The 26,604-nt window shown below is 37.9% G+C and overlaps 7 protein-coding genes across 9 annotated transcripts; 4 read left to right on the top strand and 3 right to left on the bottom strand.

The window, feature by feature from the left end:
- Positions 1-118: 118 nt before the first annotated feature.
- LOC111790467 (protein NETWORKED 1A) lies at positions 119-6,521 on the bottom strand. 2 transcript variants are annotated; one of them, XR_015420491.1, is made up of 7 exons: positions 6,386-6,521; positions 6,084-6,254; positions 5,874-5,949; positions 5,443-5,709; positions 1,630-4,580; positions 444-1,544; positions 119-288 (listed from the first exon to the last, which is right to left on the bottom strand). XR_015420491.1 is itself a non-coding variant. In XM_023671372.2 (6 exons), the coding sequence occupies exons 4-6, from the start codon at positions 5,543-5,545 to the stop codon at positions 516-518; spliced, it is 4,083 nt and encodes a 1,360-aa protein (XP_023527140.2). In that variant the 5' UTR covers positions 5,546-5,709; positions 5,874-5,949; positions 6,084-6,254; positions 6,386-6,521; the 3' UTR covers positions 303-515. The 2 variants fall into 2 exon arrangements, 1 of the variants encoding a protein (XP_023527140.2); XM_023671372.2 differs by lacking the exon at positions 119-288 and having other exon boundaries at positions 303-1,544.
- A 1,554-nt stretch (positions 6,522-8,075) lies between these two features.
- On the bottom strand, positions 8,076-12,002 carry LOC111790471 (protein tesmin/TSO1-like CXC 2). Its single transcript, XM_023671381.2, has 10 exons — positions 11,661-12,002; positions 11,084-11,244; positions 10,335-10,995; positions 9,749-10,218; positions 9,598-9,675; positions 9,345-9,525; positions 9,174-9,269; positions 9,008-9,074; positions 8,660-8,819; positions 8,076-8,579 (listed from the first exon to the last, which is right to left on the bottom strand). Exons 1-10 carry the CDS (start codon positions 11,712-11,714, stop codon positions 8,264-8,266), a joined length of 2,244 nt encoding a protein of 747 aa, XP_023527149.2. The 5' UTR covers positions 11,715-12,002; the 3' UTR covers positions 8,076-8,263.
- A 2,110-nt stretch (positions 12,003-14,112) lies between these two features.
- LOC147793304 (serine/threonine-protein kinase 52-like) lies at positions 14,113-16,451 on the top strand. The gene is made up of 6 exons (XM_087122013.1): positions 14,113-14,424; positions 14,655-14,752; positions 14,899-15,113; positions 15,195-15,372; positions 15,809-15,943; positions 16,054-16,451. Exons 1-3 carry the CDS (start codon positions 14,280-14,282, stop codon positions 15,109-15,111), a joined length of 456 nt encoding a protein of 151 aa, XP_086978139.1. The 5' UTR covers positions 14,113-14,279; the 3' UTR covers positions 15,112-15,113; positions 15,195-15,372; positions 15,809-15,943; positions 16,054-16,451.
- Positions 15,240-16,451, top strand: LOC111790491 (serine/threonine-protein kinase 54-like). The gene is made up of 3 exons (XM_087122012.1): positions 15,240-15,372; positions 15,809-15,943; positions 16,054-16,451. Exons 1-3 carry the CDS (start codon positions 15,250-15,252, stop codon positions 16,267-16,269), a joined length of 474 nt encoding a protein of 157 aa, XP_086978138.1. The 5' UTR covers positions 15,240-15,249; the 3' UTR covers positions 16,270-16,451.
- A 1,040-nt stretch (positions 16,452-17,491) lies between these two features.
- On the top strand, positions 17,492-20,664 carry LOC111790489 (serine/threonine-protein kinase 52-like). Of its 2 annotated transcripts, none has more exons than XM_087121903.1 (7): positions 17,492-17,797; positions 18,509-18,992; positions 19,080-19,201; positions 19,345-19,541; positions 19,623-19,797; positions 19,964-20,098; positions 20,253-20,664. In XM_087121903.1, exons 2-7 carry the CDS (start codon positions 18,671-18,673, stop codon positions 20,466-20,468), a joined length of 1,167 nt encoding a protein of 388 aa, XP_086978029.1. In that variant the 5' UTR covers positions 17,492-17,797; positions 18,509-18,670; the 3' UTR covers positions 20,469-20,664. The 2 variants fall into 2 exon arrangements, with proteins under 2 accessions (XP_086978029.1, XP_023527176.1); XM_023671408.2 differs by having other exon boundaries at positions 17,493-17,797; positions 18,614-18,992.
- A 1,359-nt stretch (positions 20,665-22,023) lies between these two features.
- On the bottom strand, positions 22,024-23,956 carry RDM1 (RNA-DIRECTED DNA METHYLATION 1). The gene is made up of 3 exons (XM_023671429.2): positions 23,708-23,956; positions 22,718-22,892; positions 22,024-22,593 (listed from the first exon to the last, which is right to left on the bottom strand). Exons 2-3 carry the CDS (start codon positions 22,872-22,874, stop codon positions 22,226-22,228), a joined length of 525 nt encoding a protein of 174 aa, XP_023527197.2. The 5' UTR covers positions 22,875-22,892; positions 23,708-23,956; the 3' UTR covers positions 22,024-22,225.
- An 819-nt stretch (positions 23,957-24,775) lies between these two features.
- Positions 24,776-26,542, top strand: LOC111790479 (Pentatricopeptide repeat (PPR) superfamily protein). Its single transcript, XM_023671392.2, has one exon. The coding sequence runs from the start codon at positions 24,776-24,778 to the stop codon at positions 26,393-26,395; it is 1,620 nt and encodes a 539-aa protein (XP_023527160.2). The 3' UTR covers positions 26,396-26,542.
- The last annotated feature ends 62 nt before the right edge of the window (positions 26,543-26,604 follow it).

The following is a 26,604-nucleotide window of genomic DNA, read 5'->3' as shown; positions in this document are numbered from 1 at the left end:
GGTTTAATACGTTTCTAAATGTCAAAATATTAAAGATATTTCTAAATTTTTGTGAATTTTATTAAATAGGATAAAATACCAATTATTTTTTTAGGATTTATTTAGCAAAATTTAAAGGCCACCCTCTGTGGTTCCATCCTTTCCTCTTCCCTCTCCAAGTTGTGTTATCTTTCCCCCTTGCTCTGATGCTCCTAACACCAACTCCGGCGGCGCCTCCACCACGCAGTAAGAAGAATGGCGGCGGCGGCGGCTGCGGCGACGGGGTAAGAAGAAAGGAAGATCGCAATTCTGGAAACAGAGCATTGAAAAATGTGAACATTTTATTTCTGGACTTTAATCATCATAATCAATCAAGCTAGCGCAAGACAAGAATCTGTCTTGTTATATAGTTCATCATCATTAGATAGATCCAGAGATGATGATCTACAATTATTACAACTTACAAGGGGATGGATAGCTAGCTGCTGTCTCTATAATCTTCTACTACTGTACAGCCGGAGTATCTATCAGGATATTCAGTCTCCATGCGTAGAAGGTCTCATACATCCACAAGAACATGGTTTCTTCCATCTTTCCCTCCGTTTTCGGCTTCTGCAGATGAAATCACTCAGAATAACCCGAGGTTTACTACTCCCCGGTAATGTGTTCTTCCCTTTTGGTTTCTTTTCGGCTTCGAGTTTCAGCACAACGCGCTGAATGCTCTCTACCTCGAACTGGAGTTGTTGTATCTTTATAGATCCTCTTCGTGCCTGCTCTCTTAGTTTGCTTAAGGGGATGTTTCCAGTGGCCTCGATTTCTATTGATGGCATTCGCTCGAAAAACGAGGGACTGCGTTCCAAATTCTGCTTCAGTTGATCATTGATATTCATTTGCTGAAATATGTCTTCCTCGACTTCTTTTACGTGTTTCTCAACCGTATCGTATTCATTGTTTGGAGCCATTTCGAAGATGTTCACTTCAATTCTCTTTTTCAAATCTCGAACACTTGTTAGAAGACCTGTCAACTGATCGACATATGAATCAATTCTCTCTAAGATCTTTCCTTTTCGGCCTCTACGGATTCGTTCTCTAATGCTGCTGCTGGGGGATTGCTCCAACTGTGGGTACTCGACTTGTGGGTCTGAGGGGCTTTGTGGCGAGCTATCAATCAAATTCTGGTCACAATTCTGCGCAGCAATTTCCCACAACTTAAGCATTTGCTCATTGGTCTCACTACTTTCCCTTCTGCTTCTTCTCTGGAAAGAACTATCTGATTCACGATCCAGTGGAATATCTTTCATTACCATTTCATTCTCAGGTTTGTTCTTTCTTGCCTTAGGATTATCAGTAATTCCATCCTCCGTTGTCGCTTCTCGATGCGACGTTCCTTCTGATCTGAGGTCTTCGACATGTACTTCAGCAGCTTCTTTGTGAAGTTTTTTCTTTTCCTCGATTACAGCCTTCTCCACTACTTTTATCATGGCCCCAATCTCCTGCAAATCCAATATCTCATCTTTGTAGACATTACAGCTCCTCTGATGAACATGAGCTGTGGTTTCCTCGCCCTGGCAACACACAAACGTAAATCAGCATAGATTTCAGTCACATTTTCCATATTGTAGCATATAATTAATAAGAAAAAAGTTTTACCTGAGGAAGAACAATATGCTTGAGTGATTCTACATCCTCCCTCAGAGCAGCTATGGCTGGCTTATATGCAGACAACTCTGCCTCCATTTCTCCGACTTCAATTTCCAGGAAACTTACTCTTTCTCTGAGTTTTTCAATCTCCATATCTTTTTCAGCGTCCTCATCCCGAGCATTTTCACAAGCATGGACAAGTTCGTGTACCTTATTCTCGTATAAAACCTCCCGTATCGACGAGATTTGATTATCAAAGTAAAATGCCGTGGCTTCAGCTTCCCAGAGCTCAAACTCATCTCTTCTCTCCTGTAGCTCTAGACTCAGACACTCCTCTCTAATCTTGCATTTCTCTATCTCCTTGTTCAATAAATCAACTTCAGATTTCAAATTTTCATTTACTTCACTGAGGCATTGAATCCGATTCTCCTGGCTTAAGCACTTTTCTTTAAGTTCAAGATTCTCATTCTCTAGATTCTGTTTGATCATCATTGTTTCTTCACCTTCCATCTTGAGCTCCTCAACAGTATCAGACAGTTTCATGTTGAAGTTTTGTGAATTTTTAAGCTCCTCCTCTGTTTCAGACAGCTTTTGGGCCTCCAACCTCAGTAAATCATTTCCAAGTAAAATTTGATGGTTGAGTTCATCATTCAAAGCTTTTGTTTCATGTAACTCCTTAGCCAATTTCTCTACCGATCCGTTTAAACGCAAATTTTCAACGTCCTTCGACTGAGATTTCTCTGCCAACTTCACAACTTCTTCCCTTGTCTCAGAATTAACCACTTGGAGATGACAGATATCTTGAACAAGCCTTTCGATTTCCAAGAATTTCTCGGTTTTGAAGCTTTCGAAAATCGACGATAGGATGTTGAAAGCAATCGTTTCCTGAATGATTAAATTCTGCTTGTCTTGTTCATGCATTGCTAGTTGATCCTGCATAAAGTTTTCTTTCAGTTCTTCACTCTCTAAACTCAGTTGCTTGAGAAGAGTTAATAAAACCGAGTTCTGAACGAGCAGTCGCTGCTTCTCGTCCTTGTTTTTGAACACGGACGTTTTCAAATCCTGAATTCTGGCCAAAATATCCACTATCAGAATCCTCTCTTCAACTTGGTCAATTTGAAGAGCCATTAATACCTTACGGATTCCTCCTCTTAATTTATTGATTTCATTGTACATAAATTCTACTTCAACTTGTTGCTCCATATTTTCGCCTTCCAATTCAGCAATAACTTTATCTGATAACTTGGATGCCTCTTCATATTGTTCACATTCAATAAGGAAAGACAAATTTTCCTTTTCAAGTTTATCCATATAACTGAGTTTTTCATGAAGTGCTTCTATCTCGTTCCTGTTCTTTTCACAGGCCTCCCTCAGCTTGGCATTCTCCTCTTCAAATTCCTCTTCCAATTGTCTCATTATGCGCTGGTATCTTACACTCGATTTGTTAATTTCGTCTCTCAAATGATCGATCTCTTTCTCGAGCAACTTTCTCTGCTCTTCTTTTTTAGAAACAACCTCTTCAAGCTTCTCTTTCATCTCCATCAAGCCAGATAATTGATCCTCCAAATTCTTCATTGAAGTATTGGAAGAAAAAGTCAGTTCATTCATTAGAGTCTGCAGTTTCTTCAACTCATCTCGTGTTTCTGCAAGCTCTTGATCCTTAATAACAATCATGTGTACAAGGTTGTCTGCTTCAAACTGCAGTGAATGGTTTGACTGCTCCAAATGAGCACACCTTTCTTCTGTTGTCTCCAGTTTTGCATTAGCCATCACAAGTTCATCTTGAGCATGAGATATTTCAGTTTCCATCTTGGCAATTTTCTCCAAGCACTGCTCATACTGGCGAGATGCTATTTCCTTCTCTTCATTCAGAGCGTCGAGAGCTCTCTTCAGTACTTTCACTTCAGTCTCTGAACGATTCATTCGTTCATCGAGCGTTCTTGCATAATCTTCAGAAACAGAGATTTTATTCTCTAAAGCAGATATCTTCTTTAGGCATTGCTCATACTGAACAAGACTGACTTCCTTTTCAGCTGCTAATCTGGAAAGTTGTTGCTCAAGGTTGTGAGCTTCAATTTCGGCCTTAGCGGTTCTCTCTTTATGTCCTTCAGCATCTTGTTGGGAGTCAGATAATAGCTTTTCTAGGCTAGATATGTTTTGCAAACATTGATTATATTGTAGAAGGCCTGCATTCTTCTCTGCTTTCAAATCTTGAAGGGCTTCCTTCAATATTTTTATTTCGATTTCAGCTTTGCTCGCTCGTTCGTCGAGTCCACTGGCATCTTTTTGAGTAGAACTAAGTTCTTTCTCTAGGCTGGATAGCTTTTCCAAAGAATTCTGATATTTAACAAAGAAAGCTTCCTTTTCAGCTTCCATCTCATTCAGTCTTTTTCTTAAACTTTGAAGTTCAGAATCCAATTTTTCATCTCTTTCAGACAACCACAGAATTGGAGGTTTGAGAACACAAATGTTCCTTATTAACTGAAAGGGCACTCTATGCAAGTTATGGCCATCGAATTCACCTTCACGACGAACTACTTGCAGTTCAGTGCTTCCCTCTGATGCAAACATCTCATTGAGCTGTTTCAAACCCGCTTTACTTGCAGAACCGCTTTGATTCGTTGATGATGAACTCCCCAACTCCTTGTGCAAGTCACCTTTGTCATGCACTGCATGATTTGGGAGGTGGATTTCTGGTGTGTGGGATTGAGCATCAGAACAAGACTCATCAGAAGGAGGCATTTGGTTGTCTAATGCTTGCGGCATGGTTTCATGTGCATCATGAAGCTCCGCAGTTGCAGGGACATATCGTTCAGCTAAAGCACGGTAGGCTCGGTAGAACTCCTCAACTACTTTTATAAGCTCTGGACGTTTGTTATAGTACATTTCTGCTCTTCTTGCAAAGGAGTCTGCATCTTCTTCAATGAGTCTGATCATTGCTTTTACATTGGCATCCATGTCTGAAGAAAAAGTGACCATGTCTTTGTTAGTATATCTAGTTGGTTATCCACCGTTGCAAAAGAGACCACGACAATGATATAATTTCATTAAATTCAAATTTAAGCTAGCATCCATATGTTTATACATGAGGGCATCCGGAGAACAAAGAATCTTGAGAATGCAAAGGCCAATTCAGACACGTTCCACCGCTAACAGATATTATTCGCTTTGAACCATTACGTATCGTCGTTAGCCTCACAGTTTTAAAACACGTCTACTAGGGAGAAGCTTCCACACCCTTATAAGGAATGCTTCGTTCCCCTCCCCAACTGATGTGGGATCTTACAATCCACCCCCTTGGGGGGCAGTGTCCGGCTCTGATACCATTTGTAGCATCCCAAGCTCACCGCTAGCAGATATTGTCCGCTTTGACCCGTTACGTATTGCCGTCAGCCTCATAGTTTTAAAATGTGTCTATTAGGGAGAGGTTTCCACACTCTTATAAGGAATGCTTCGTTCCTCTCTCCAACTGATGTGGGATCTCACATTTATGCTACACAACATTAACTTTCATAAATGACGAAGTCGAGATATTCAAAAGGACACCCCCATCTTGTGCCCATCCCAAAAGCCATCTCCAAGAGACAAAGTATGATTAGCTCAAGAAAAGTGAGTTTCAGCTACAAACTTTCCACCTCCCTCATTACACATAAATTATCATTCTTCTCACTTCTTTCAACTCTAACCTCCAATACCAATTCATCCCAAACTCAGATGTTTGGGATATGAACATGAAGCTCCGCAAATGGAAGGCTAAACTTCTATTGAAGAGGAAGCAAGGTAGTACCATAAAAGATTGAACATGATAATAAGAAGCATAACCTGTAAGATTCTCCTGTAGCCATTTTGAGTTCTTGGGGCTAATATGGCTATCCCACCACCAAGAATATAAGCGCCGAGATTCAGAATGCAACAAGGTTGCCATGACTCCGGCAAACAACAACCGAACAAAGGGTTTAGACCTTGGAATAGCCTGGTCCTTGTACCAGTTATAGTCCAGGTAACGTTTCCAAGCCAGCTTGGTAGTTTGAACTTCACCACTTACTTAATTCTTCACGAGCCTTTCCAGCTCCTTGTCACTCACTACACCTTCATAGGAACAGCAAATGGATTATAAATCAAATGAAAATGTGTTCATATTAGCCCTTTAAACAAAAGGAATCCAGATCTTCAACCACATAGAACTTCCTCAAAGGATTGTATAGGATGTGCAGTAGAATCAAAAGGAAGAAGCCATTTGTTCAAAAGCTTACCTGTGCTAAGCACCAGGGGATCAAAAATCACCAGAACGGCTGAAACAGCTGCTTGTTTCCAATCATCCAACCAAATCTACAGTTCAAAAAGAACACAAAATCAATGTTCAAGCAAATGGGTCACCCCAAAAAGCGGCGAAAAAGCATACTCTTCTCATAAAACATTTCGATCAAATGAAACCCACAAGAAAATGAAAAAACCCCACTAACCAATCAGCTTCTTCACCCATGTTTTTCTGTGGCTGTCTCTTGACTCAGGCTGATACTCATTCCTCGTCTCCCGGCTATTCCCCATCGCTGAAGAGTGAAGATCATATTCACATTATATTTTTGGGTTCTGTACTGCGCCGTTCAAGAATGCCTCTACCACGAGCACCGTAACTGACAGCACGGAGATCAAGCAAAAGAAGTGAATTAGGCAAAAGGGTTAAGCAAGCAATTAAGCCATTAACACAAAAATTAAACTAACGTATGTAATTAGTATAAATACACAAACCCAACACCAAAATTACCTCAAAAACAAATCTTGAAATTATAATTATTGTTAGAGTTAATTAAACCCTTGAACAGAAAAACTGTCATATTCTTTCGAGTTCATTATTTTAATTTTCTTCCCTTCTGCACGTTTGCTTGTGGTTACGCTGTTCTTCAAGCTGTTCTTCATGGAGTTTCTAGATTTTTTTTTTCCTTTTTCAAATTATTCTCCTTTTTTAAATATATGATCAAATCAAACAGAATTTCTTTAATTTTGGTTATTTCGAATATATAATCTTTTCTTCATAGGATCATACTCATCAAATTGATTTAATAAATCGTAATTAATTAAATTAAACAGAATTTGATTAAATTTTTAGAAAAATTTTAAACGTTATCACAAATTTTAAATAGCTACCCTCTTTTCCTCTTTTGTTTACCTTAATTTAAAAACACTATATATATAGATTCAGTTAATCAAAATATTAATTACTTTCAATTGTTAAATCCAAATAATAATAATAATAATAATAATAATAAGGTAGGGTGTTCATATTAATATACCATATCATATAAACCATTTAAATCACATTTTTAATAATTAAATGAAATTTAGGAATAATAAAAGTCAATGATGCAAAAGTCAACAAAAACCCGAACAATTAAAGTTGGAAATATATTGTGGAGATCCTCACCTTAGCAAAGGAATATTTTTTTTTTAATTTTATTTCGTTATTTTTATTATTTTTATTTTTAAAATATATCACTTACAAATATGAAAGCGAGTTATTCAAATTGCAAGAATATTTTTTTTTGTTTAGTAATTAATATATTTATTATAGTTTTAGTGCGCGTATTACCTACCTTAATTCTTTTTATTATAAAGAACTTTATTCATGCACATGCTAGTAATATAATTATTAAAGTATTTTAAACCCATTTTTATATATCACCATGTGTGAAAATGTGACAAAAAATTAATAGCCACTATTTTTTATAAAGTTTCCTCCATTATTAATCACAGTTCTTTTGAATAATCATATTGCAAAAGCCAATAATGCCTTTTAGCATTGATTCCATGACTCAATTCTCCATTTACTAACTTCCAACAATTTAATTAAAAAAAATTGTTTAAATTGCTAAATGTTTAATAAGTTATTAAAGTATTTAATATATATTTTTTAAATTTTATTGATTTTAAATTTATATCTAATGGATCAACCCAAAATTAAAAATTTAAAAATTTATTAGATATTTTTAAAGTTAATATAACTCCTACCGATGCAAATGGAAAGTCTAACAGGAGTCATTAGTCGATACTTTGAACGGTCAATGAAATGATGTTCACATGGGTCAGTTATTTTGACTTGTTGGGTTATTGGTCCAGTTGTTGCATGGTCAATGAGTTGTTCATGCTCCTTGTCTTGTTTATAATTAAATAATTGCTCTCTCCAATTTTAGTAAAATTTTTATGACTGAAAGTCAAGGGTCTTATCTCCTCCTGCCGGTAAAGTTTAAGAATTAGTTGAGTTATGTTCAAATTTTATGACGACTCTACAAAAAAATGGGTTGGGCCGAGGATGAAAGGGGATGATGACTTCAGCTGAAAATGGAGTGTAGTGGTCTAATGGGCTCAATGTGTCTACTAGTGGGTTTGTTCCTTCATTAAGATCTCCCAGCAAGAATCGAAAACACATGGTTTTCACTAGACTTCGATGAGAAGAAAGATTGAAATGAACCAAATTAATTACAGATCTATATAAATCAACAGTGTTCAACCATCATTTCTACAGGTGTTGCCATTGGGCTTAGGGACACTATTTATCATACAAAGCTCAAACAGAGTACCACTCAGCATCATATGTCTCAACTAATTGCCAAAATGAAGCAGACTCTGCTTGAAAAGATTACCCTTTTCAGTGTTGAGGGGTGAGCGAAGGGAAAGATGGAATAGACTGCAATATCAGTTTCCGACCTGTTCGTGGCAATGGCGATAAGCCGAAGTCACTCTGAGGAGGAGATATCCTCATACTGTTGGGGGAATCAGTCTTCACGCCTGCACCAGGAGAGCCATCGCCACGAAGAATGTTCGGTATTGCATCGTCCGAAACGGGCGTAGTGTTTGGCTTTTCATGTTTGTAGCCAGCATAAAATCCTGATGAGGATCCGACGTTTAGAAAAGAAGAACGCAGTGGGTTGCTCCTAGCAGAGAATGGCAGGGGAACCAATTGCCTGCAGATGTACAGATTGTCAATGTTTCAACAACGATGAATGTTAACGTTATTGTTTAGCTGTAAAGTTAAGAGAGGTACCTGGGAAGTTGTAATGGAGTTGAGGGAATAGCAGAACCTGGGTTCTGCTCTTCATTGTTTTGGATTTCAGGGCCTTGCAAGGCTTTGTCCATTACACTCATTTGGTTTGCTTCTGTTTCTTCTTCTTCTAGTCCAGTTTCTAATCCCAAAAGAGAAGACCCTGAAACAAAAACAATATATATTCAGGGAATGTTTCGTATCGCCGTCAGCCTCACGGTTTTAAAACGCATCTATAGGAGAGGTTTCCACACTCTTATAAGGAATGCTTCGTTCCCCTCTCCAACTCCAACCGGTGTGAGATCTCGCACTGAACAACGTCATTTAACATAATCAAGTAGAAAAGCTCACCATCCTTTATTCCAAATGCATTTTTACACCCCTCACATCTGCAACTGATGGAGCATCCAACACCACCCTTTGAGAAAGACAAGTGGTTTAAATAAGATACCAAGAAGGGAAGAAGAAGAAGAAATAAAGAACTTAACAAACACATGGTTTTCTAAGGGGGTAAAACCTGATAGCATTCACAATATCTCTTAAGGCAGTTTGATTTCTTGCAGTTGCATCCTCTTTTATGGCGTGCAGATGCTGGGGTTTTGTTAGATTCATCCTGAAACAAACAAATTGCTCAAATTATGATCTTGCACTCCCACACTTAGAAAAATATAGACAGAGATTTTCATACCCCGGGTTCTGGAAGAGAATCCGAGTTCCTGATCACTTTGGGAGCAAATGCGAGCGGATTGCGAGATTCAATCTGCTTACGAGTTGCAAGAACAGTATCTTCATGAATAGGTTTGTTAAAGCAATCTTGACATGAACATGGCTCAATGCAGTAGACTCCTGCTGCAAAGCATTCACAGTAACTGCACATAGATGACAACAAGTCAGATACAAACGGAAGACAATTCAGTCAGACTATTGGAGTTGGAACTCACAGTTTTAAACACTTAGACTTTTTACAATTACAGCGTTTGCATGATAACTCAGTTTCTCCAGCGTGTTCCAACCTACGCCTGCAAAACCATTAGCCTTTTATTAGATAACAAGGAGATGCAATAGTCATTTCATTGAGAGAATTTAGCTTGCCTCTTCCTTCTGGGACTATTTTGATTGAAATCATCAGCAAGTACATATGCAGAAGCCATAGCAGCATCTTCCTCACTTTGAACCCCACTCCCTGAAGGATCCATGTCTTGTTCGGTAACAATCGAAGTCGAGAGCGGATCCAGACCAGTTGAAGACGAATGACACGAACCACCTGAATTAGGCAAGTTCAGTTGCCTCTCAGATGAGAACCTTTCATGATTGAGATTTTTGGCATCCTTTGAAGTTGTTGCCAAAGCATTCAAGTGTAAGCCTATTCCAGTTAAAACGTATCGAGTAACAACACCACCAGATTTATAAGGAACAAGTTGTTTATCCATGGATGTCGTCTTCTCTTCTGGATGCGTCGACACAGAACAACCATTTGAACCATCTTCCATGTTTTTTCTTCGATTGACTGCAGCCTCGAAGTCCAGACAGCGGCGCATACCCCGATGCAAATTAGATACCGGCTGTAAGCAAACAAACAATCAAACATTAATACCTTTGAATGTTGTTAAGCAGTGTAGTTACAATGGAAAGTTTAGTTTAGAAGAAATAAATGAGAGGTTATGAAGAACATTAATACCATACAATCATCTGCTATATATCTAGCCACCTCTTCATCTGTTATTTCCCTACTCATAGAGTCACTTGAAATTGGAAAGGAAATGCCATCATCTATTGCCTGGTCCATATCTTTTAGTTCACAACCCTCTCCAGCTCGAGACGACGAAAACTCTATTTCATGCTGTCCACCACTAGATTCTATTGGATCAGCAATTCTCATCCTTGACAGATTGGCATTGTCATTTTCCATCATCTGAGCCAAGGTGCTTGATGGTTTCTGAACAAGTCTGATAGCCTCTGAGCCATTGGGGGAGCTGAATATCAAAATATCAGCGCCTTCAGTAATTAAACTTTCCCAGTCATAACTTGTCCCCTCTTTTTCTTCAGTTTGGCTGACCACCAGCCTATTCCCTTCAGCTTCAGATGATCCACTTCCGGAGTTATTTTCAACACAAGGGTCACTTACAGCTCGGTCGTCACTATCAGGTAGCGGTCGGTCACAATCTGAACGAGAAGAATGGCTCTTCAACGCTTGTGGCTCAGAAGACAGCTTGATAGATGATTCAGATTTGTCATCTGGTGCACTAGAGTTAACCTGCAGTTCATCCACATTCCCTGTAACACCTTTATTCCCATTTTCAGAAGAAAAGTCTGGTTTTGATAGATCTGAATAACAGCGCCTGTTGACAAATAAAGTTCCAATTATAAACAGTGATTCCTCGCAAGTAATCTTTTGAAAAAACATCTTGAAAGAGGTCTGTACAGTACCTTCTTAAGAATCTAGATTCCTTGTAAGAACTGGTATGCGGCGAAGTAAAAACCGATGGAAGGGATGAAAAACTAAGAGAGTTGAAGGTCTGTGCAGTATGTATGGACTTGACAGGTTGAATCGGAGAAAGATTATTGATGTAGTTGAAAACTGGGGAATCCTGCACCATCAATAAGAATAACCATTGTATCTAAGCATATGCTGCTACTAACCAAAACCAAGATAGATATCTGTTCTAAACTTCGGTGTAGCACAACAAATTTAAACGCACCAAATTTCAAAGTAACAGTAACAAAAGACCCAACTGCAGAAACAGGAACCATGGCCATTATGAACAGCAAATATTGCTCAAATTGGAGATCTGGAGCTTGAATTTAAAACCAACCAAAACCCAGAAAGAAAACATATAAAGGAATTCATAAGACAAATCCAGAGCAGAAACGGGATCGACCAACAGTCAACGAAGATGAAATCAAAGAACATGCACAAGAACGAGAAACCAATCCCAACCCAGATGGCAAAAAGTCCCAAAGCAGCCACAAAAACAATCAAACAGCAAAAGGGTCATCCCATCACCTCAAATTTAGGGGCCGCCGTCGTGCCGATCTGATTCCTCTCCGGAGTGTCCATGTCGGCAAGCTAAATGGGTTCTTCAAGCATATACCTCAAAGGGCCACTCAAAAGCAAAAAAACCACACAATCACAACTAATTAGCTACTTCCACCACTCGCTCCTCCCACTTAACCTAGCTTAGGAAAATGGGGTGTCGCGGATGAGATTCAAAAGAGCGGGAAGGCGGGAGAGTAAGATTGTGTCGTGGGGATAACCCAGACCCTACCGCTGAGTCCCACCACAGTCTCTCCCACTCACCTCTTCACAGCTGTCGATGCGTTAATCAAAATAAAATTGTCCCTCCTTGGCTTTTACACACTAAATTTTCAAATTTTTTCCTTCCTTTTTTTCTTTCGCAATCTTCTTTCCAGTAATCCACAGTTATCTACTAAACTATTCCTAAAAAGTAACGGTAGTTGAATGCTTTCCTGGTCTCGATTTTCCTGCTTCTCTCTACTGATTTTGGCAACAAGGAGAAATAGGAGTCAAATAAAAAATTGTTATCCCCTACCGCGTTTAAATAGGATACAAGCTACCAACTGACCAATAAAAATATAAGTTAACTAAATCTTCAGAATAAAATAAAATATACGGTTAAACAAATCCTAACTAAATAATAAGATAAAATTACGATTAAACAAATCCTAACTAAATAATAAGATAAAATTACAGTTAATTCAATCCTAATAAATAATAAGATAAAATATACTGTTAATTATTTCGTATCCTATAAAATATATTTTATAATTAATTATTATAATATATTCTTCAAATATTATATATATATTTTTTTATAGTTTCGAAAGGCATTATGGTTATGGTTATTGTTAAAAGCATTAAAAATTTTCACATCATCATCTCACCCGGTGATGGCTAAAAAGGTTTCTTTAAAATTTAAATCTTTTTTGAACGAAGACAAAATTGATTATTAAGAGATATATATACATACACATTTTACTTTCAAAAACATTAATATTTATTTAGAATATAATTTTACAGTGAATTTTGTGACAAAGATAATTATTCGAAAAGTTATATATTATGAATTTAATATAATGTAGTCTTACTTAGTAAGTTCGACCAACCATCAAACCAGTTATTTCAATGAAGAGTTCATATGGATAAATGGTTTTTGCATATATTGAGTATATTTATTTAACCTTGAATTACGGGTTACTAACTCTGGATTATATATTAATATTTTGTATGATGGAAGATATTTATCTTTTCATTGTCGTTTACTGTCATATATGACCCTTGATTAAAGTCTCATATATCAATTTATTGCTCTTCTATTTGTTTTGTAATTTATTTGGTTATGTAAATGGTTATACACAGACAATGTTCACCATCATAGATGCAGTGGCTTTAGCAAATATTGTTATGGTATCAGAACTCTGATCATTTTTTTCTCGAGGACTTAGACTTTCCGATCCTCCTCTCATTTTCTTCCCTTCAACACTATCACCATCGAGCTTTCTTCCAATTATCTTGCTTGAAAAAACCAACTTCTCCCCCTTCTCGACAGTGAAGACATGTTGGGCTACGTTGATGGAAGTCTTGTTTCACCACCTCCCTTTGAATCACAAACCTCTTCAACACCGAGCACCAAACACTTTGACGTGAAAAAGCAGTCGATCATAGACTTATCTATCTACTACTCTTCTCTCTCACCGAGGAAGTCATTGTTGTCGTCGTTCGTCTCTCCACTACAAGTGACGTTTGGCTCGCGTTTGAGACTACGTTCAACCATCATTCGAAAGCCCGTAAACTGAGATTCAAAATTAAATATCACCAACGACATTAACGATTAAATTGAAGAATCATGAAGGATATAAGAGAAACAAAGCTTTAACTTATAGAATAAACATTTCTATGATTTAATAATTTATAAAAGTGGAGTCCGTCCGATTAACTATCCGTATTAATTTGGTAATATAACGTCTTATTTGAATGACTTAAAACGTTTGAAGAGTCACATTATTGAAAAATATGATCTAAAATCATATAATAAAACATAATTTTATTTGAACCATTCAAAAGATGTCGATGTTTAATCTTACTTTGACCTACAATAAAATATATAACATTGAAATATTCGTTTTAAAATATGTTGATATTTCTATATTTTCATCTTAAGAATTCTGTTTTCTTGTGTTCAAGAGGTTAGACGAAACTCTCTAGAATGGTATGATATTGTCCACTTTAACATAAGCTCTCATGACTTTGCTTTGGGCTTTCCCGCCTCATACCAATGGAATTAGTATTACTCACTGCTCTCATGACTTTGCTTTGGGCTTTCTCGCCTCATACCAATAGAATTAGTATTCCTCACTCATAAACCAATGATCATTGAGTGGAGGTGGGACTTCAATCATCTAATACAAGATATGTTTGTGTGATCCGAAAGTAAATGACGTGAAGGAGGGTACTAGAATCCCCGAAGAGACGCAGAGCCCGGATAGTAGGGGAAGCTGGAAACGGGTGCCACCACAAAAAAGGTCGAAAGAGGGGAAAGATGTATACATACCACGCTGGCCGGGGTCATGTCGTTGGTCGGAGGAGTGGGAAGATGTGGATAGTATGAGCTCGATGAAGGGGAGCAAAGAATGCCCTTGGACGGAGGAGTGGGAGATTGATTTTTCTAAACTCGATATCCAGAAAGTTGTTGCTCACGGGACTTATAGAACTTTATTCAGAGGAACATATGACAACCAAGATGTCGCAGGTAAACATCCTTTTCGCTTTTGATTTTGCTTCTGCTGCTTACATTCCGACAGGTGAGGGAATCTATTGGAAACTGGCTGACATTCATAATTTAAAGCTTTTTACATGGTTTATGAATGGGGAATGTTTTAATTCCTAAGACTGTATTATATTTTTATTTGCGAACACATTGGTTTAAGAATTTTTGTTGATGTCAAATTGTAGCTGAACCCTACTTTTTCCATATTACAGTGAAGATATTGGAGTGGGGGGATGGCCCTGTTTTGAGGGAATCATTTCGGCAAAAAGTTGATGCTTGGCACAAGCTTCACCATCCTAATGTTACTAAAGTACCAACTTCTTCTTGTTCTAAGTTCTTATAGTGAATGGTTGATGTTCATGGGATCATATATTTTTCTGTATATGAATTTTGTTTTCTTCAACTCTGGTTTTGAGGTGGGTGGCTAATGATTATCCTTTTTATCTTTCATAACAGTTTGTTGGGGCTTCAACAAAAGCTGTAAGTCTTCAGATTCCTTCAAAATCAAAAGTCTCTTCAATGAATCATCAAAACTCCATTTCACCTACGGATTGTTGTGTTGTTGTTGAGTATCTTCCTGGTGGGACATTAAAAGAGTTGTTGATGAAGCACAACAAAAAGAAACTTCCCTTCAAGGATGCCATTCACTTAGCTTTGGATCTCTCTTGAGGGTAACTCTCTCTCTCTCTCTCTCTTTCTGTTTACCAATGTTGGATATCATCTTTTCTAAAGTAAAACAATTATTACTACAGGCTAAGCTATCTACACTCCAACAACATTGTGCATCAAGATGTCAAACCTGAAAATATGTTGATAGATGCTCACAGAACTCTTAAAATTGCTGATATTGGGGTTGCACGTGTTAAAGCTCGGAATCCAAATGATATGACTGGGGAATTAACTAGTACTCTCGAATACATTGCCCCAGAGGTAACTTTGTCATTTTGTCCTTAATACATGTTATTATTAGGCACTGGCAATGTTGTTTTATCATGTGTAATAGCAATTAGAACCGCATGTAGATATTCTCATAGATGTATTTGGAAGAAAGGATACTGATTTGAAATGTTACATTCTTCTGTTTTTTCCTTTATCAACATATGTAATTTCGCATCAAACTTTTCTCTCCTTCAAGTCCTGACATCAATTTGGTAGCTATATCTGGATTTGTTTTCTTCTCTGCCAACCTGAAATGATGGAAGTATTGGAGAAAAACACGATGATTATGCACTCATTTTGAGCAAGTGGTTGCTCAAACATGTTCGAAGCTTTTGTTCAATGTGAATAATAATGGATAATGATCATGTCTCATGTCTAGTTTCTGTAGAGTAGGCGTTAATATGCTAATATTCTACCTCACTTGTAGGTTATTGAAGGGAAGCCATACAATAAAAGATGTGATGTCTATAGCTTTGGCATCTGCTTGTGGAAAATTTACAGTTGCGATATACCATACCCCGATCTTAGCTCTGCTGACATATCATCTGGAGTTATTAATCAGGTACGGTACTTGGGAGGCTCAAACACACACACAACACGTCTCTTGTTCATTGCCTACACAATGCCCTTTTCCATTTCTGTAGTAGAATTATGAGTTGTATGTTTTGGCAGAATCTGCGACCCAATATTCCGGCATGCTGCCCAAATTCTCTGGCAAACGTGATGAGGAAATGCTGGGATGGCAACCCATCCGAACGCCCTGCAATGCATGAGGTTGTCGAAATGTTGGAAGCTATTGATACAAGTCAGGGAGGGGGAATGGTTTCTCCTGACCATGTTCCTCGCAGCTTCTGTTTTAGGCCTTCTGGCTCGTCTCCTGGTCCCTAGTTTCATGATTTGTACTCTCATCACTTTATGATGTAGAAATAAAGGAGAGCCAAAACTATGCTGGTTTGTGTTTCTTTTGTGCTTTGTGGTGTGAAATTTGCTCTCACGTGTTGATTGCAGTTATCAATCTGTCTTTGTTTCAGACTATGTCAATCTAAGTGTTCTCTTCTTATTTGTTTTGATTTTTGCCTTCTAAGTGTTTGTTCCTTGATGAAATTTTCATCGGAGCAAATAGAATGTTTTGAAGATTATTGAGAGTAGTCCAACATGGGCTAATTAAGATGAAGATTATGAGTTTATAAGCAAAGAATACCGTCTGTTTCAGGTTTTTTAGAGAAGCCAAAAGAAAAGTCGTGAAAGTTTATGCTCGAAGTGGACAATATTGTATCATTGTGAAGGGTCGTGATTCCTAGCATGATATCAAAGTCATGTCAATAGAATCTTCAAATGTCGAAAAAAAAAATTGTGAGTTTCAAAGGTATAGTCAAAAGTGATTCAAGTGCCGAACAAATAACGTATTTTGTTTGAGAGCTTAAGAGAAGGTTAAACAAATTGTGCATTTTGTATGAGAGCTCAAGAGAAGGAGACGTCAAGGGGTCCCTCTCGTGTAGTCCATATTGACTAAGTAAGAAGAAGATCATGAGTTTACAAGTAAACGAATATTATCTCTAATATGAGGCATTTTGGGAAAATTAAAAGAAATGACACCAGAGCTATCTTCAAAATACAACATCATACTATTATAAAGAGTTATGATTTCTAACATAGAAGCTAAGTCATTGGCTTCCACGGTTAACTTGTTTGTTAGACTAGAACAAATGTCACCTAATAGCCACAAAATTTATTTTATATTAAATAACATATTGAATTTATTAAAATCTTTTACCTTTTTTAATAGAATTAATATTAAAAAATAGAAATTATTTATTAAAAACTTCATAGAATATTTATAAAAAAATATAAAAAGCCTTTCAATCTTCATCCGTACAATACTTACCGGTAATTCAGTTGAAATAGAAATTGCCCTCCGCCCTCTGTTTTATATTTTGCTAATTTCAGTATAAATTGAATTTGAAAGAGTCAGTGTCGATTCCGAAGGCTATAATATATGCAAATCAACCCGCGCTTTTCTGTTGATCGTTACGAAGTTCGTGTGGTGCTTCGATCCGCATAGCCGGTTTCTTCTTTTTTTAGAAAATCAGGTTTTCGATTTTTGGTTGCCTTGCGATTCTCTGTTCTTCCATAACCCTTTTCACGTCCAGTGGGTTTGCCGCAGCGAACCCATTGGGACGAAAACAATTAGAATCGTGTTTTTGAATTCTCTGATTTTCATGATAGCGCCAATGGCGCTTCTATGATTTTCGTTCTACTTCGTCGCCTTCGCCTCCTTACCGGCTGTTTCATGGTCGTCTTTCATCAACATTTACCCGCTCGATCTTCAACTCTTCCTCTTTCCGGCAAGGGCTCCTTTTAGGGCATGCGTTCTTGCTTCGTCTGGGCTCCTTCTGCGGGTCGATTTTGGTGAGAGGTAATTACTATTATTGAGTTCTTTACTTCCTTCCCCCCACCCCTCCCCTCTCCTCATGTTTTACCTTATTTTAGATTTCTAGGCGCTTCGTATTGGCCTTTCGACGATCATAATTTGGGACGTTTTCTGAAGGTTTACTTTTATTTCTATAATTTGAGTTCTATTGTATTACAAATTGAAAGTTGTGTAAGTTGAACTCCAACATTAGGATTTTCATGATTCAAGTTAGTTGAGGATTGAGGATTGTTGGGAGGGAGTCCCACGTTGGAGGCTTATAACTAAGGAATACATCTCCATTAGTATGAGGCCTTTCGGGGAGTCCAAAGCAAAACCATGAGAGCTTGGACAATATCATACCATTGTGGAGTGTCGTGATTCCTAACATGGTATCAAAGTTATGCTCTTAACTTAACCATGTGAACAAAGTAGTTGTGAGCCTTGAAGGTGTAGTCAAAAGTGACTCAAGTGTCGAACAAATGGTGTACTTTGTTCGAGGACTCCAGAGAAGGAGTCGAGCCTTGATTAATGGGAGGCTGTTCAAGGGCTCTATAGGCCTCATGAGAGACTCTATAGTGTACTTTGTTTGAGGAGATGATTGTTGAGGATTGTTGGTAGACAATACCGATATGTGGAGTGTTGTGATTCCTAACAAGTTTCGGAGAAATTTGAATTTGTTCCTTCATTGGTTTCTTTATTTTTACATTTTAATAGGTTGAAGGATTATCTCCAATAATGGGAATTATGAAAGACAACAAAATGCTGTATAGTTCTTACTTTACCGGAATGCATCATCCTTCATGCTGTTTGATCTCTCAGGTTTGAAATCCTTGTGTTCAAGGTGTTCTATTCGGGTTATCTGTGTCGATCTTAGCAATGGGTTCGAAAGGAAATGATATGGGGGGCACTACGATCCCAAAGGAGACACAGAACCAGGATAGAACTCCGAACTCAAAGGTGGCTGGTATGGGAAGCATTAGCAGCAAAGATATGGTATTCAGAGCAGATATGATAGATTTGAAAACCCTAGATATGCAGCTGGAGAAACACTTTAGCCGTGTTTGGTCAATGACCCAGAATCAAAGGCCAAAGGAGGAGTGGGAGATTGATTTGTCTAAGCTTGACATTCAAAAAGTTATTGCTCATGGGACTTACGGAACAGTATATAAGGGTGCATATGACAACAAAAAGGTTGCAGGTAAACATCTTATTTATGATGATGTGAAATTGCAGCTGAACTGAGTACATTTCTATATTACCTGAACTGTACTTCTCTGTGTTATAGTGAAACTGTTGGACTGGGGGGAGGATGGTCTTGCCACTACTGCTGAAACTGCTGCTCTGCGGGCATCGTTTCGGCAAGAGGTTGCTGTTTGGCACAAGCTTGAACATCCTAATGTTACAAAAGTACGAACTTCTTCTTCATGTTCTTATAGTGAATAGTTGATGAAACATTGAATTATATGACAATTTGTTTGGCTATATTTTTCTGTCTGTGAGTTTTATGTTCTTTTAACTCTGGATTTGAGTGGCTATATCTTTCATAACAGTTTGTTGGAGCTTCAATGGGTGCTACAAATCTTAAGATTCCTTCAACGGAGGATCAAAATTCGCTTCCATCTAGGGCCTGTTGTGTTGTTGTTGAGTATATTCCTTGTGGAACATTAAAACAATTATTGATAAGGCACAAGAAAAGGAAACTTCCCTTTAAGGATGTGGTTCAGTTAGCTTTGGATCTCTCCAGAGGGTAACTCTTTCTCTAACAATGTTGGACATCATCTTTTCTAACGAAGAAGATTTGCTGATCAGGATTATACTAATTTTACAGGCTTAGCTATCTTCACTCCAAGAAGATTGTGCATCGTGATGTCAAAACTGAAAATATGTTGATAGGTGCTCACAGATCTCTCAAAATTGCTGACTTTGGGGTTGCTCGTGTTGAGGCTCAGAATCCAAGAGACATGACTGGGGAAACTGGTACCCTTGGATACATGGCCCCAGAGGTAACCTTTTCATTCTGTTCTTAATACATGCGATTATTACGCACTAGCAATTAGAACCATGTCTTGATATTATGCACATTCGTTTTGAATCATATATGAATCATATATCATGTCTGAGTTTTTGTATAGTCTGCGTTAATATGCCAATATTCTACTACATTTATAGGTTCTTGAAGGGAAGCCATACAATAGAAGATGTGATGTCTATAGCTTTGGCATCTGCTTGTGGGAAATTTACTGCTGCGACATGCCATACCCCGATCTTAGTTTCGTTGATGTGTCATCTGCAGTTGTTCGACAGGTATGGAAATTCATGTCTCTTTATGTCTCTTGTTCAATGCCATTGTTCTTATATTTGTTGGCACCAGAAGGGGTAGAACTTGGAAATGATATCTATATGTTTATGTAATTAGTTCATGAAGAAGAACTGAAGCATAAGCATTTTGTTTTGGCAGAATCTGCGGCCCAGTATTCCGAAATGTTGCCCAAATTCTCTGGCAAATGTGATGAGGAAATGCTGGGATAGCAATCCATCCAAGCGCCCTGAAATGCATGAGGTTGTGAAAATGTTGGAAGCTATTGATACAAGTAAAGGAGGGGGGATGATTACTCGTGAGTACTTCTTTGGTTGCTTCTGTTTCAGGCCTTTCCACAGGCTCCGTGGTCCATAATTCATTTATGCTCTTATCATTTGATGATGTAGAAATAAGGAGAGTCAAAACTACGATGGTTTTTGTTTCTTTTGCGTCTTATGTTGTCATGTCATGATATTTCCTAGTAACTGCTGAAGTTTGCTCTCATATTGTGACTGCAGTTACCAATCTGTCTTTGTTTCAAAAATTTTCAATGAAGATTTCCTTTTCGATTTGTGTTGATTTGTGCCTTTTAAGAACTCTGTCGTTTAGATTTTATTATGGTATAATCCAACCATCTCCATCAGACTGAACTTCATCATACCCACTGCTGAGAATGACTCAAAGCATACCAGAAAGCTTCACGTTTCTATTTGTGTTAATTGTGTGTGCTATAACTGCTGCGTTTTGTTGAAGGGGTTCGGCTCCATGGAGCTCTTATGAAGATTGGTTTAGAGAGAGATATGTTGGTACTATTGCTCTAATACATCTGTTTGCTCGAAAGGTGTTTGATGGAATGCTTGAGAGAAGTGTTGTTTCGTGGACCTCCTTGATTTGTGGTTATCCTTGGACAGAATCTTCCTGGGAAGCTGTGGCTTTGTTTCTCCAAATGATCGAGGCAGGTGTTAAACCCGAATCTGTCACAATGGTGTGTGGGATATCGGCTTGTGCCAAGTTGAAAGATCTTAAACTGGCCAAGAGAATTCATGGTTACATTGATGAGACAGAAACGAGGCTTAATACTCGTATGGTCAATGTTCTTGTGGATATGTACAAGCAATGTGGAGAAGCTGGTGCTGCAAAGCGACTATATGATGAATGTGTGGATAAGAATTTGGTTTTATGTGACACAATCATGTCAACTTCGCGTGCCATGGTAGAGTTTTCATTGTTTTCGACAATTTTGCGTGCCATGATGCAATCTGAGAGTATGTCAAATTCCCATCGTGTCGTGAGACTCGTTACTTACTTGGTTATATTAAAAACATAGATTTGGAGCAAGCTAGGAAGATATTTAATGAGATGCTTGAAAAGGATCAACACAACACAATGGTAAATACTTTTGTTTATGAGTGTATGTGTGAGATCTCATATTGATTGAAGAGGAGACAGTATTCTAAAAATCTTATGAGGAATCTAGGGGGCTCTCAAAAGAGAGCTAAAAAACGACAATGTCTACTATTGTTACATAATGTTTGAGGAAGGAATTAAACTTGTCCAAGAGATATGCCTATATTGTAAGGAACATCTACTGTGATATGTTACTCGAGACAGCATTAGTTGATACGTTTGCTAGGCGTAGTGACCCTCATAGCATGATGAAAGTGTTCGACGATATGGAGAGAAAAGATGCCTCGATTGACAACAGCAATGGGAATGGCAAACGAGCTACAGAATCTTACAATGAGATGCTATGGCAAGAGTTGAAACCATAGCAAACAGTTTTTGTAAACATATTAACACCTTGCAGCCATGGGGTGATTCTGTGAAACAAGGGCAGCACATACAGGAGGAGTCAGTCAATGAATCAACTAGGAATCTCCCCAAAGATTGTTCATTATGGTTGCATGGTTGATCTATTAAGCCGTGGATGTAAGTTTGAAGAAGCTCTATAATATTACAAAGAGCATACAACGAAACCCAATGGGATTATATAAAAAAACCTACACATTAAAGTGCAATGTGACTGAAGAACTATGCTGTTGCTATTACAATTCACGTTGTCATCAACATGTTAGCCTTCTAGAAATATGTTTTAGTATCGACACAGACCCGAACGTAACAGAAAGCAGCTTTCAAAGTTGGGGGAAAATGGAGTCAACATAAGCTTCGTGCATCGGGTCTGATAACCACAGTTTAGCAACATGATGATGCGACGAGGTGCGCCTATGAATCTCTTCAACCAGCCATACAGTTGCTTCAGCTTTACTAGGATGAATTACGGTATCCAATGGCTTATATTCATCCACACTACCGAACCTTAATTGATCCCACTGTTTGAGTAGAATGTTAGTCAAGTAATGCAAAGGCTGACCATAAAGCTGCTTTATAGATTTGCCTAAACCCATCCATGTTGTAAATGGTATTACAGAACCACGTTGTGCTGGGATCTGGATCTGTTTCATGTATTCTTGATACATTTCGGCCCTTTTAATCAACATACCTGCATCGTTAAACGACATTTCAAAGATCCCCTTTTTTAAAGCTTATGAACATGAAAATTTATATATACAGCAGCATTGATTATTAAACACTATGAATTGATCTAATGCAATGCGTCAAATTACCTTCAGCTGTCATTTCTTTAGCAGGAATTTTGAAATCGTCCATGGAAGGCTTGAACTCGAATCCATCATTTTGTACTCCTGTTTCTGAATCAGAGGAAGAAGATTCACCTGATGATATAACATCTACTTGTTCATTCCACGGCATTGGCCTCTTCATTTTGTCAATTATGTAATTCTGGACAAGAAGTGATCATGGGTTAGCTATGATGCCGATTAATACAATACAGATTACCAAATAGCAGCACGTTTAAAGATTCATGTGAGTATACGAAGAGTTAGTAATATGAGATGCCAACCACAATAAATAGATCCAACAGATACAAAAGATTACTATTGAGATGGAAAAAGAGCACAAGAGCTTTAAGTTAACATAAAACAAAATGTATTTCAAACATTCATTCTCATGTTAATAACAAAACTTAATCAGAGACATAGAACAAATCAACCAATTCAATTCTGGTTCTGGGTCCAACGCAGAAACAAATTCACCCTATCAGGCCATCACAATCTTACTAATAGACATCTCCATTCTCGAAAACCACCTCGCACATGCAACTTATGGAGCAATGCACTCAGTTTCCGCCAGGGATCACGCTCAGATTATAAGCAGTGCACTTAATAACCATCGCTATCTAGGGCAGTTTCTAAGAACTTGCATCAAACGATGAATGTTCATCCCTCTAAGCAACATTCTGGAAGACTCCACCAACCAAGTGATAAAAAATTACGATCGACTTCTCAAACAAACAAATAAACAATAAATTTTCATACAAATGCACCGAAAATCCCATCGGACCTGTAAAATGAAAGCATTTCAAAGCAGAGTAAAAACAAGTGGAAATTAAAGATTACGAGAGTCGATAAGCAGAAATCTGAAATGGAAGAACAAGAATAGAGATTATCAGACAAGAAGCACAAAACCAAGTGAATTTATTACATATGAACAGAGATGGTAATGGATCGACAACAAGCGAGAGTGATGGTGAGTACCTTCGTAATTCGAAAAGCGAGAGAGAGCGTCCAATCGTAGAGATGAAGCTCCTCTCCGATATGGATTTTGCGACAGATCACCAAAATATAGCTCAGTTATTCATCAAGCTCGAATTTGAGAGACCAGTTTTGAGTTCGCGGCGTTTGGCTTTTGCGCGAGGGGAGATCGGAGACGTTCCACATTTGTTCAAAAGGCCGGTTCAACCACCGGTTCATAGAGCTTTAGCCCACGAAGTTACACCCCTTACTTTACAATTCATTCAATGCATAAAGGAAATATTTTTAAAAAAATTTATGAAAAGGGTAAAAATGGTAACACATTTAAATTTTGAGGTGAAGACGGTAATTTCATTTAAAAAATAGAGAAATTGTAGTACGTAGAAAAAGAAAATTAGAATATTAGAAATCCTTTTATAATTTAATTTAATTTAATTTCTAAATAATAAATCCCTAAATTGTTATTCTCTTTTTTAAATTAACAATTTTATTTAACTTAAAATTGAATTTTGTGTACAATAATACCCCTAAACTTTCGGACTATACAAGAAGTGCATGAATTTTTAAAATGCCAAACAAATTATAAAAGAATTAAACACACCAAAAAATTTATAAATATATTAGACACTAAATAAAATATTCAAGAATTTATTAATTTTTTTAAAAAAATATTAGAACATATTGAACACACTAAAAAAATTAGAATCTAAATTTGTAATTTAAAAAATGATTTAAAAATAACCTTTCTAATTATATTCATTTGTAGAGCAGTTTGCTCAGATATATTACAGTTTTTAAACCCAACCCCAAACCCTAAATGGATAATACATGTAATTTATTTATTTTTTTAATGGAAAAAAAATTGAGTTTACCTCGGATCGAACCGAACCGAACCGGTCCGGAGTTGAGTTTTAATAATTGTGGGATGTCTCCATTTCGCCGCCGATGCTGTTGAGATGGGCGGAACTCAATCGAACACCTCTCTAAATTTTCATGGCTAGATCATCTCGCCTCCCCTGAGCATATATACATACATATAATCTGTTCTTGAATGAGCCAAAGTTGTTCGAAATGGCATCACAGTTACAAACTCGCATCATTTTTTCCTTGCGGAACTCGATTCGTAGCTGTTACTCAGCCAAACCTCTCTGCACCATTAGCGGATCGACCCAGGACTCCGAGTCCCCCGAACTTCCGGACTGGGTAAAGTTCTTCGATACTAGAAGCTCTTCTCATTCAGATTCTGAGGATGACGTCTTCGTTATTCCTCCATTGGCGCATTGGCTCGAAGACCACAGTAAAGTTAGCAAGAAGAAACTTGGCGAGGCGAACGATAATGAAGTCGACAAAATAAGTATGATGCTAAAGAATCGATACCCATCACCGGAAAATGTTGCAGAAACTTTGAATGGAAGAGCTTACAGGGTATCGAACACTTTGGTTGCACAGCTGCTGAAGAGATTTGGGAATGATTGGATCCCAGCTTATGGTGTTTTCAAGTGGGCGAAAGACCAAACACCTTACCGGCATTCACCTGAATCATATAACTCCATGGTTGATATCTTGGGGAGGGCAAAAAAGTTTAGACTTATGTGGGAGTTGGTCGATGAGATGAGTCATATAGCTGCGTATGTGAGTCTGGAGACGATGAGTAAGGTTATTAGGAGGCTTGCGAGGGCTGGTAGGTATCAAGAGGCAATTGAAGCATTCCAGAGGATAGAGGAATATGGCGTTAGTAAAGACACAGCAGCCATGAATGTGTTGATGGATGCATTAGTCAAGGAGGGCAGTGTGGAAGATGCCCACAATGTGTTTGAAGAATTGAAGGGTTCAATACCTTTCAATTTGACCTCTTTCAATGTTCTAATACATGGGTACTGCAAAGCTAGGAAGCTAGATGAAGCATGGAAGATCATGGAAGAAGTTGAGAAACAGGGACTTGAACCTGATGTGATTTCCTACACTGCTTTCATTGAAGCTCACTGCCGCGACAAGGACTTCCGAAAGGTGGATAAGATTCTGGTGCTAATGGAACAAAAAGGGTGCAGACCTAATGCAGTAACTTTCACCATTATAATGCAAACTCTAGGGAAGGCAAAACAGATAAATGAAGCTCTAAAGATATACGAGAAGATGAAGAAAGAGGGTTGTGTGCCTGATAGTTCATTCTACAGCTCCCTGATATTTATTCTTGGTAAAGCTGGTAAGCTCAAAGATGTTAAGGAGATAGTAGAGGACATGACAAACCAGGGGATTAATCCAGACGTGTTGACATATAACACAATGATATCTTGTGCTTGTGCGCATTCCCAGGAAGAGACAGCTCTAAGATTGCTTCGGAAAATGGAGGAGGATTCGTGCAAGCCAGACCTCAAGACTTACCACCCTTTATTGAAGATGTTCTGTAACAAGAAGAGAATGAAGGTGCTGAAGTTTCTGTTAGATCATATGTTCAAGAATGATGTAAGTATTGAAGCTGGGACTTACTCGATTCTGGTGCGTGGGATGTGTGACACCGGAAATATCCATCTTGCTTGCTCGTTCTTCGGGGAAATGGTGTCGAAGGGGATGGTTCCAAAAGACTCCACATTCAAGATGTTGAAGGAAGAACTTGAGAGGAAAGGTATGTCAGAAGAAATGAAAATCATTGAGAAGTTGATGCTCTGTGCAACAGAGCAAGATACGAGTTAAAGAATGAAATTCATAATAGAGCAACTAGCTGTCTGGACTATATGTTTGTTCAAGCAATCTTCTCAAAATAGGGTCTCCTACAAAAATGTATCCATTTACAGTTCTGCCAGAGAAAGGACCAATGCAAACAAACATTTCTATGTTCAACGTGATTGCAAAAAGACAAATTTAAATACAAACATTTCTACTCAATAACATGAATATAACAT

The sequence above is a fragment of the Cucurbita pepo genome, chromosome 3 (genome assembly GCF_057944985.1).
Source record: "Cucurbita pepo subsp. pepo isolate OVF chromosome 3, ASM5794498v1, whole genome shotgun sequence".
Classification (NCBI taxonomy): Eukaryota; Viridiplantae; Streptophyta; class Magnoliopsida; order Cucurbitales; family Cucurbitaceae; genus Cucurbita; species Cucurbita pepo.
The sequence above is the reverse complement of the archived record's forward strand: the minus strand, read 5'-3'. Positions and strand labels throughout refer to the sequence as shown.

Coding starts and splice junctions, on each gene's coding strand:
- LOC111790471 (XM_023671381.2), bottom strand. CDS start 11,714: ATGGACACTCCGGAGAGGAATCAGATCGGCACGACGGCGGCCCCTAAA. Junction 11,245..11,660: donor CGGCGGCCCCTAAATTTGAG/GTGATGGGATGA, acceptor TTGATGGTGCAG/GATTCCCCAGTTTTCAACTA. Junction 8,820..9,007: donor TGCATTTGGAATAAAGGATG/GTGAGCTTTTCT, acceptor TTTTTGTTTCAG/GGTCTTCTCTTTTGGGATTA.
- RDM1 (XM_023671429.2), bottom strand. CDS start 22,874: ATGAAGAGGCCAATGCCGTGGAATGAACAAGTAGATGTTATATCATCA. Junction 22,594..22,717: donor TAAAGAAATGACAGCTGAAG/GTAATTTGACGC, acceptor TTAACGATGCAG/GTATGTTGATTAAAAGGGCC.
- LOC147793304 (XM_087122013.1), top strand. CDS start 14,280: ATGAGCTCGATGAAGGGGAGCAAAGAATGCCCTTGGACGGAGGAGTGG. Junction 14,425..14,654: donor TGACAACCAAGATGTCGCAG/GTAAACATCCTT, acceptor TCCATATTACAG/TGAAGATATTGGAGTGGGGG. Junction 14,753..14,898: donor ACCATCCTAATGTTACTAAA/GTACCAACTTCT, acceptor CTTTCATAACAG/TTTGTTGGGGCTTCAACAAA.
- LOC111790479 (XM_023671392.2), top strand. CDS start 24,776: ATGGCATCACAGTTACAAACTCGCATCATTTTTTCCTTGCGGAACTCG.
- LOC111790491 (XM_087122012.1), top strand. CDS start 15,250: ATGTTGATAGATGCTCACAGAACTCTTAAAATTGCTGATATTGGGGTT. Junction 15,373..15,808: donor TCGAATACATTGCCCCAGAG/GTAACTTTGTCA, acceptor CCTCACTTGTAG/GTTATTGAAGGGAAGCCATA. Junction 15,944..16,053: donor CATCTGGAGTTATTAATCAG/GTACGGTACTTG, acceptor ATGTTTTGGCAG/AATCTGCGACCCAATATTCC.
- LOC111790489 (XM_087121903.1), top strand. CDS start 18,671: ATGGGTTCGAAAGGAAATGATATGGGGGGCACTACGATCCCAAAGGAG. Junction 19,202..19,344: donor AACATCCTAATGTTACAAAA/GTACGAACTTCT, acceptor CTTTCATAACAG/TTTGTTGGAGCTTCAATGGG. Junction 19,542..19,622: donor GCTTTGGATCTCTCCAGAGG/GTAACTCTTTCT, acceptor CTAATTTTACAG/GCTTAGCTATCTTCACTCCA.
- LOC111790467 (XM_023671372.2), bottom strand. CDS start 5,545: ATGGCAACCTTGTTGCATTCTGAATCTCGGCGCTTATATTCTTGGTGG. Junction 4,581..5,442: donor GCTACAGGAGAATCTTACAG/GTTATGCTTCTT, acceptor CTTTTTCTTCAG/ACATGGATGCCAATGTAAAA. Junction 1,545..1,629: donor AGCATATTGTTCTTCCTCAG/GTAAAACTTTTT, acceptor GTGTGTTGCCAG/GGCGAGGAAACCACAGCTCA.